The 10,329-nt window shown below is 35.4% G+C and overlaps 2 protein-coding genes across 2 annotated transcripts; one reads left to right on the top strand and one right to left on the bottom strand.

Annotated features, from left to right (window-relative positions):
• Window positions 1–2,339: 2,339 nt before the first annotated feature.
• Window positions 2,340–3,539, bottom strand: LOC119658127. The gene has a single exon (XM_038065396.1). The coding sequence runs from the start codon at window positions 3,537–3,539 to the stop codon at window positions 2,340–2,342; it is 1,200 nt and encodes a 399-aa protein (XP_037921324.1).
• A 4,358-nt stretch (window positions 3,540–7,897) lies between these two features.
• Window positions 7,898–8,266, top strand: LOC119658126 (EMI domain-containing protein 1-like). Its single transcript, XM_038065395.1, has one exon. The coding sequence runs from the start codon at window positions 7,898–7,900 to the stop codon at window positions 8,264–8,266; it is 369 nt and encodes a 122-aa protein (XP_037921323.1).
• The last annotated feature ends 2,063 nt before the right edge of the window (window positions 8,267–10,329 follow it).

The raw sequence follows: 10,329 nt of genomic DNA, 5'->3' as shown, positions 1-10,329 counted from the left end.
GAAATTACTATAATGGGAAAAGTGTTGCCAGGTTTGACTAGATGTAAGACGAAAGGCCGATATCCGAAGGGTTGTCCGTTCAACGACATAGATGGTGGTGATGATGTTGAATGGGTGCAAAAATATGGAATAAATGAATTTGAAAAAGGGGAAGAGGAAAGAATTAAAGAGGTTCTTCGCCGAAATGGAAGTCATCATGATTATTATGGAGATGATATCATACGAATTCAGCGGGAGTTTGATCGATTGATTCGAAGAAAACAAAATAAAAAATCTTTATCGAGTAAAATTATTGCAAAAGAGGAGGGGGAGAATGGAAGATCTAAGAAAACGTTTCGCATAAGGAGTGGTTATCTGGAGGCTGTTGATGAGGGAAATCTTGAAGTTGATTTAGCTGAAAGAGAATTTTAAATAGTCAATGATAAATTTTGAAATGTGTGTATATCCAACCTGTAAAATTTTACGTTTGTTTTCGTTGTGGGGGATAAACATGCAGAATAAATAAAAAAAGATGATTGTTTTTTTGTAAATATTTGTTTATTGTTGTTCATTCTTTTTCTTTATTATATAAGTTTGAAAGGCTTTCACTTGAGGATATTTATAGATGACATGACAATGTGGTTTTGAACAAAACCATCGAGACTTCAAAATGATTTCCTCAAATGTGTGTCCTCGTGTTGCGTCATCCCACTTTGGGGGATTTTTTAATGAGAACTTGAAGGCCTCTAACTGCAACCGATCCTTTAGGAAGTACACATCGGCATGATGAAACTTTTTGCTGCCGATCCATGCAGCTAAAGCGTGATGCTGCAATTTTGGCACCTGGTACTCCCTTTGTTCTTGCTGCTGCTGCTGTTGCTCCTGATTTCCTAACATATTGATGTTTAACGAACTTTACCAGCTGACTGACTGATTTTAAAAGGTTCGTTTGGTTTGGTTTAGTAAAATGTTTCTTTATCAGAAACTATATTCATGTTCGGATATATGCAGTTCATGGGAATGAAAATATTTAACCGCAGATAATTGTGTTGTTGTAAATTTGAAACTGATGGTTTTGCGTGCTTTAATATTTACTAATGTGAAATAATAATTTTGACGATAACGATGACGACAGGAAATATATGTAACCACATAAAATTGTTGTTTACGAAGAAAAAAAAAAAACAACCACACAAACTGTTTTCCTGAGAACGAAATATTGGACTACTGGTGATAATAAATTAATATAAATAGTGGACTTTATGAAAAGATTTTGTTATAAGTGAAAAGTTGTCGCCAACGATGGATTCGATAAATGAGTTATTGGGCTGCAAACCGCTCATTTACATCAAATCATCAGAATTGGAAGTGGGAAAGCGCTACCACATCACTGGAGGCGAAAGAATGGAAACACGGTAAGTTAAAATTTAAAATTAAACTTTTCTTCTTCTGCTAAAAAAATTAATACATTTTTTGTTTTTTATAGATATGGACAGGCCATCGTTGTAGATTTGGAGGGTACTATGCGGCTATTTTTACCATCGCGCTACAGTAAATGTAGCGATAAGGTGTTGGACGACTTCAATGCGGGGAAGTTGTCCTTAAGTTGCAGCGGTGCGGCCAATTCCAAAAACTTGGAATTTCACCTACACATATAGTTATAAAATATATATATATATATTTTAAATAATAATAATAAAACTTGTAAATTTAGATTGTCACAATTTATTATTATTATTGATATTCACAATAAAGAAAAATTATTATATACAATGAAACTTCTTTTTTTATTATTACATTTGATTATTATTTTGAGTTATAAATTTTTTCAGAAGGAATGCGTTTTGTAGCGCGCAACATCCGCTGTGGGCATTACAGCGTAACATGTCGGGATAATTTTGTTTCAGTGATTTTAGATTCGGACAGCTGTGATCTTCCACATTGAATACTAGTGCAATATTTCCCAGCAAATCATCCAGCCATTTTTTCTTCTCTGTTCCTTTGACGTAGATGGTTGTATTTTTCATGTTTAGAAGTAAATATTCTTTCACTTCCCAAAATGTTGTTAGTCCACCTTCCCATTTCAATCCATGATGATTTTCGTATACCCAGTGTGCCTGGGATTGCAGCTCTCTTGATAGTGTTGAAAAACTGAAGGGAGGTTTCAGTATAAAGTGTCGATGAAAATTTTCGTTTACATTTACGACAGCTAACTCTTTGATGATGAAAGCATTGTTGCATCCTCTAAATCCTTGCATATCGATAACGAAAATCATCGTCATGGTGATGAAATGGTGCAGTTTGCTTGCGTGCAGAATGTAAACGTGATACTGGATTAACATTTATAGTTTCCATAGTTTTTATACAAGTTTTTGAACTGAAGAAGTGAGTGGGTTGTACTCTATCACACGATCATGTAGGAGCAAGCAGTAAGCTGTTGTTAAGGCAGGCACATCTACAGATGTTTTCATGTCTAACCTTATGTCCACTGAGCCAGATTTCATGGATTCATTTTGACGTGAACAATCAATTACTATAATTGGTGCAGATTCCTTATATTCGCTTCGTGAAAGTAGTGGCTGGGGTTGTACACCGTAATAAGATTGTTGAAAATTGCAGTACATATCATAGAGAAGAGCGAATCGATCACGGGAAAATTTAATATTCATATCGTCATAAGGATACGATTCGGAGTTTAAATGTATTTTGATATTTGTTAAATCACAGTGATCAAATTTGCTGGCATCTTTGTCTTTGAGATTTTTTCGATTTGTCTGTAAAGCTAAAATAACATATCGAGGTTTTTCGAGTTGACCTGTGGTTTTCACATTCCACACATGATCTGTTGTTGTGGGTAGAACTGGATATTCGTACAGTTCCCAATTTCGAAAGCTTATTTGAATCGGATGTCCCGATTCAATATATTTCAACATTGACAATTTTTCAGCGCCATCGGGATTAACATGGGGCACCTTCCACTGTAGTTTAAAAATTTTGATGTGTACATTATCAGTGGATGAAATAAATGCATTTTCATCGCTTCTTGTGCGAACCAAAATTAGCTCGTGTTTAGCGTTTACAATAATTTTCTTGTAGTCCTCGGCAAATCCCAAAAGTTTTCTTAGCGGAATAGAAAAGTTGAAGTAACCACTTGACGGTGTGATAGATTCGTTCGGTGACCAAGCGGCATTATAAAGCATTTTACTTTCGTTTTCATTAAGTGATACATAATTTTTTAACGTCGATGTTATTCCCACATTTTTGTTTCGATCGATTTCTACTCCATTCAGTTCATATCTTATCTCATCAAATAGGAAAGCTACGCTATTATTCGTCAATTTAGCTAGTGCTGATATTGTTCCATCTGTTTTAGTTAAGGCGCCTTCAATGTAAATGAAACTCTGACTCGGCAAAATACACAAATCCTGTTGTTGTATGGGTATTCGGATTTCATCACTGGAGTTGTATGATGATAAGAATGGAGAGTAGCTATGGTATTCGATTTTTGATATACTATTATCAAAACTGATTTTACGTGTAACGTTCAGGATATCGCTCATTATTTTTGTTTCAATTTGAATCCCAATAACTTTAGATACTGTTTATTTTGCAATGTTAATCGCGGTCTAGCTCGTTCGATTTTTCTGATTGAACTGGTTCTATCTACATTATCGGGCAGGTATTTATCATCGTTATATAGCAGCATCCTGGGGCTTCAAATGAAGTCTAATCGTTATTGTTTCCCCTTTGAAGTTTATTATATCTCCGTTTTGATCAATCAGCTTAAGAGTTAGCGTGCTTATTCGTTTAAGGCTTACCGGTAAATAAATGACGTTACTAGGAACCTCCACTATTTTATAACCTGGTCCTACTTCAGGTGAGAATTCATGGATTGTGTGTGAGGGAATATTGTTGATGTAAGAATTTCCAACTATGTTACACTCAATCCGTATTACGTTCACTTTACTTATACTCACAGGTAGATCAGAAGTATGTTTTTCATTGATTTTCAATTCTCGTTTAGCGAATCCCAACAATTGACCAATGGATCTTTCTTCATTGAAGTAAATTGGAGCATTTGACTTTATTTCACTTTTGAGTGTATTATTATTAGCCTGTATTAAAAGAATTATTTTGTCATTGATCTTCGCTAGTTCTTTATACAGATAGTTGGCAATATCATCAATTTCGTACGATCCAATGGGTATTTCTATAATGTGCTTCCCAATGTGAAATAAATTATTTTTTTCATCCACGTTAGGTATAGAATTATATGTTTGAAAATCAACAAGTCCGCATACGTAACCACCTTGTAAATCGATTGGTGGAAAATATTCAGTTGTAAGAATGGATGAATTTCCACTTAGAGTTAATGTAAGTGCCATGGCAGCATATAAAACAATGATTGATTTTCAGTTTTAAAAGTATTTATATATTTACATAGATGCATTGAAAATTTACAAAAGATTGTACAAAAATTTCAAACATAAATGTCCACAGTTATATGAGTCGTAGCTTTGATATGCATTGTAGTTGTATTTTATATTAGAACCTAGATAATCTATTAGCTCTTTCGGTGGAGGTAAATTTCCAAAACTATCAAAGTATTCCACATATCGATTCTGTTTTTTGTATGCTACCCAATGAGTACCAGAACCCTGCATATTATCCAGATTTACAATACCACATTCGTTTTGCTTTGCAGCTCCCCTCGGTAAATTATTTCGCATGAAAACTCCTCTGAAGTTTGACAAGAATCTGGCGAATCTCTTTAAATCATTCTCATTTAATGCTCTCTTGGGTAGCGTTTTTAAAAGTTTTTTGAAGCAGGATTCAAAAACAACCCTAATCCTTTTCTGTACGGTTTTAAATGCAATCCTCGACCTAATGTTATCTCCTCCATTTTTTGGTTATGACGCTGTTTTTCTTCTAAGGTCTTTTTGGCATTGGTAGCATCATTAACAGCTTTCGCTATTCCCGCAGCTCCACCTGATAAAGCACCAATAGCAGATAATCCTGCGAAAAGAGGAACTAGAAAAGGTAGAACTCCACCAACTTTAGGAATGGGTATTATCCTTGGAGTCTTGAGAGTCTTCTTCCGTCCCTTTGTTATATTCTTTGCAGCAGCTAAGGCTACTTTAATACTCGCTTTCATTGTGTCGGGTTTCTTTCTTTTGACAATCCTTCGGACTTTGGAAACAATTGTTCCAAATTTCGGTTTATTCTTCATTCCCATTCCTAATTTTACTTTAGCTTTCATCATGTTGGTTACAAGTAGTGCGTTAGCTCGTTCTGACAATCCTGCGTCTGCTGATCTGACTCGTTGCCATGCCTTTTCAGCTAATATTTTATCTAATATATGACGATCAGCCGTTTCTTTAAATTTTGAATATCCAATATCATGCTCTTTACAGGCTTGATCCAATAAGTTTATTCCTGGATCACCTCTAGCAAGCCGCTCGCTTAGTTTTGTACCAGGACCACAGTATTGATAACCGGGTAGATGCAGTTCAATTGGAAGTTTATTGATTAGGGTATTAATCACACCTCTTCCTTTCACCGCTTTTCGTGTTGTACTAGTATATTTATTTTTATGATCAATCATTTTATAGTGACCGTTCTCTTTGCGTCTATGTATGCGTATAATCCTGCTCGGTTCAACAACTCTCGCAGACTATAACACTTTTTGCAACAACGTAATTACTTTCAGTCTGGTTGTTTAGTTGCACTGATAATGCGGTTTATACAACAACAACAAAGGTTGGTGGTGGAAAACACTGACATTACAAATGAAAGCTGTATAGCTAAACACAGCAATTTATTGCCTAATAATATTCGGGGTATTATTACGGGTCCTTCTAACTGCGGCAAAACTAACGTTATGCTTTCTCTATTGAAGCACCCAAATGGTATAAAATTTGAAAATATTTACATCTACTCGAAATCATTACATCAACCCAAATATGAACATTTGAAGCAGGCTGTTAAAGCTATTTCCGGATTGGGCTTCTATACATTCTCAAATAATAGTGAAGTGATTTCGCCTGAAGAAGCCAAATCTGACTCTGTTTTCATTTTCGATGATATTGCCAGCGAGAAACAAGAGAATATTCGATCATATTTCTGTATGGGACGACATCATAATATTGATAGCTTTTATCTGTGTCAAACATATACAAGAATACCGAAACACCTTATTCGAGATAACGCAAATTTTTTGATTATATTCAAACAGGATGATATGAATTTAAGACACATTTACAATGATCACGTAAACACCGATATGACTTTCGAACAGTTTAGAACCATTTGTGCTGAATGTTGGAATGATAAATATGGATTCTGTGTAATTGATAAAGACAGTTCTTTAGAGAAGGGTCGATATCGAAAGGGATTCGATATATTCATAATACTATAAAAGCAAATCCACAGTATGGAAAGAACCCCACATCTATTAAAAGCATCATTACCAACTTAGCAGTTCAGGAGCAGTTCAAATCAGTTCAGGAGCAGTTCAGGAGCAGTTCAGAGCAGTTCAAAGCAGTTCAAAGCAGTTCAGAAGCAGTTCAAAGCAGTCCAGGAGCAGTTCAAAGCAGTTAAAATCAGTTCACGAACAGTTCAAAGCAGTTCAGTTCAAAGGACCAGTTTGATGCAGCTCAATAGCTGTTCAATACAGTTCGATAACAGTTCAATACAGTTTGAGTGCAGCAACAGTGAGGACAGTTCCAAACAATTCAAAAGAGAAACAACAAATCGATTTAGGTGCTGCAAAAATCAGTTCAAAATCAAACTAGAACCTATTGAAAGAATATTTCAAAACATTTTAGATATATTTCGAAATTTGACCGATTGCATCCGTTTGCATAAACAATGAAAAGAACAAAGCTTGACAAACAGTTGCTAAGTGATATTGTAAAGACAACCGATTCAATAAGGAAAAAATATCAACAGCTGAAAGCTAACAAAGCCGGAACAGAGATTCAGTTGGAAGAAACATTTAAGCCCATCACGGAACCCCTCAAAGAATTTGTTAAAAAAGCTAAAGTATTGCAGGAACAAGACATAAAAAAACCAAAGATCAAAGAAGAGTCTTCATCAGCTCGTATTAAATGTAAAGATGAGGAATTAAAGAGAGATCGTGTCTATGAAGAAAATGAACACATTTTTGAAACCCCTAAGTCAAAGTTTAACCGGAAACTTAACCTCACCAACACTTCTTCTTCTTCTACAAAAGCTGTTCGCCAATATGTTGCCACTCCGGAAGGACAAGAATATCTGGGAGAATACCTGAAGCAAAATCATTTTTCAGATATTGCTAAGCAATATCTAGATATCTATGTAAATCAACCATCTGTAATTGACAGTGTTTATGGGGTATATAGGGATGACAATAATGGAAATCAGTGGAAAATAGGAAATTCAGATTTCGCAATCGATGATAATCATATAATTGTAGATGAAAAATCTTACATTGGAAGTCGGGGTTTATATGAACTGCTTTTTATGAAGTATCCAGATGAAACAATATATTCCGACGATGATTTAGAGAATTATAAAAGTATTCTTCTACACTCTAATGCTCACAGGCGTTCTTATGACAGTAGCAGTCAAATCAATGGAAATCGAAGCTTTAAATATACAAGAATAATTTCTAAATTGTTAAATAGAAAAGAAGGAAAAGGGTTAACACGAACCCCTAATATTAAATGCAAAAACCCTAATTTAATGGAAACGTCTAACAAACAAATTGACTATATATATTGGGATGATCCCAATGAACTAGTAAGTCGATTGCGGTTACTCATTGCGTCACAGCAAGCCGGTCACAATAATCATAACAATGAAATTATATCAATCATTGAAGAATTGAAAGAATCACAAATAATAGAATAAACACGCAGCTCACATCATTTATTAAATGGGTGTTGATAAATTTGGTCGATTTTCAAACGATACTGGAGGAGGAAAACGTGGTTTGCAAGGACTTCAAGGACCCCCGGGTCCTCAAGGTCCCCAAGGTCCTATAGGTCAGCGGGGCCCCTCGGGTCCCCGAGGTCCGGAAGGAAAACCTGGTAAGGATGGTCTACAAGGTTTGCATGGTGCGGGATTTAATAAAACGGAAAGCGGTGATTACAACATCAAATTCAAACAACTCAAGAATCTTGGAGAACCCGTTGAGGATGCTGATGCTTCTACAAAGAACTACGTTGATATTAACATTGAGAAACTCAAAGAATATATAGACAGACAAATTCAACTTGAAATCGACGAACTTACAAAACTATAATGATGATGACAGTTCAAAGTCATACCTTGAAAACAACAACAACAAATACAACTATCAATCATATTACGAAATTCAGTTCATTCTAAAATGAGCAAACGGCAAGTAGTAAACGAATTACATAGGTCAGCTCGAAAAAATTTTAACCGACGACGAGTCATAATTAAAGGGTTGGATGACTTGTGGCAGGCCGATTTAGTTGAAATGGGAGCATATGTTAGCGACAATACGGGGTTCCGTTTCCTTCTTACGATCATCGACACGTTTTCCAAGTTTGCGTGGACGGCTTCCATCAAAACAAAAACGGGTAAAGAAGTTGCTATAGCAATTGAACAGATTCTCCAACGAGGACGCATTCCTAAAAACCTACAAACAGACGACGGAAAAGAATTCTACAACAAACATTTTAAAAATGTTATGACAAAATATCAAATAAACCATTATTCTACGTATAGTCCACTTAAGGCATCAATTGTTGAACGATTCAATCGTACCCTAAAGAATATGATGTGGAAAGAGTTTAGTATGAATGGAAACTACAAGTGGATCAATCAAGTCGATGATATAGTTGACGCCTACAATAATAAAAAACACCGAACAATTAAAATGGCTCCGTCTGCTGTGAATAGTTCCAATGAAAAATTACTCCTGTCTACCGTATACAACAACATTAAGGTGATGGGTCCATTTAAATATAATGTGGGTGATCATGTTCGAATCAGTAAATACAAGCATGTATTTGAAAAGGGCTACACACCCAATTGGACCACGGAAATTTTCAAGATTCGCGAAATTCGTATTACCAATCCCGTTACATATCTATTAGAAGATTACGAAGGAAATAAAATTGAAGGTGGTTTTTATGAGCCTGAACTATTGAAAGCTGAGCATCCATCAATTTATCTTGTGGAAAAAATATTGAAAAGGAAAGGTAACCAAGCGTTTGTGAAGTGGCTAGGGTTCTCAACGAAACACAATTCCTGGATAAATACCAAGGATATGATATATTAAGATTCACAATGAAACACTGTAATTTTGATTGAAGAATAAAATTTATTTATTAGTTAATCTTTTGTAAAACTGAACAAGGTTTTTCATTTCATTTATTCTCCTACGAACACTATAACATTCACAAGTGTCTGGTCCGCATTTTGCATCGTCATATGCCCACGGGCAGCTCACGTAATGTTTTCCAAATTGGCTGACTTTCTGCGACATTTCAGCGTATGGTTTCAAAAACGTATAGCTGCTTATAAATTGGTTAAAGTGCTCCGTAAGAATTAGCAATCTGTTGGTACAAAAAAATTGTTTCAACTCCTCAATAGAACGTTGAAGGTCGTCGTCCACATCGTTGTTATTTTTATTCGTCGTCGCCATTTTTTTAATTCGTTGTGCACAGGTTCGCGGTTCAAGCAATACTCATAGAATAGGTTTGCTTCATTTTCTTCAAGTCCAGAAATTCTATATTGCTCCTATAGTCTGGATCTGCCTGTTTTATATACTCAACCTCGCCATTACTGAGTATTCTTTCGGTTTCGAACTCATGGTATTCATAACATGCGATTTTCAGTGAGCGCATGGAATAGTTGCTATCATATGTACATCGAACTGTTAAAATTTTGTCATCATCGAACTCTAATTTAAAGTGCCTGTAAAAAATATTTTCGCTCTCGATAATTCCAGCTATTTCCATTTCCTTCTTAATCAAAGCTTGCCGAAATCCTTCTATTGCTTCATCGACTGTAACATATCTTCTAGACGGTTCTGTTGTTGTTGTTGTTGTTGTTGTTGTTGACGTCGACGTCAGCCATGATGATGATGATGAAATAGCAACATCGGCATCATTTTGAAACGACGTGTTCGTTTCTGTTGAAACTGTACTAACAGTCATAAGTCGAAAAGATAATGTCACTTGCGCTGTATTGTTATCAGGTAGCACGAGATTAAACGCTAAATTGTTTGTACTTTCGTTGGTATTAAGATTCACCACTGGTAATGGGCTACCTAAAAGAAAAGGCACACCAAAACCTAACACAAGAAGTATATCTAAAAACTTCATTCTATTC

Source organism: Hermetia illucens, chromosome 5 (genome assembly GCF_905115235.1).
Source record: "Hermetia illucens chromosome 5, iHerIll2.2.curated.20191125, whole genome shotgun sequence".
Lineage (NCBI taxonomy): Eukaryota > Metazoa > Arthropoda > Insecta > Diptera > Stratiomyidae > Hermetia > Hermetia illucens.
This window is presented reverse-complemented; position numbering and strand designations above follow the sequence as displayed.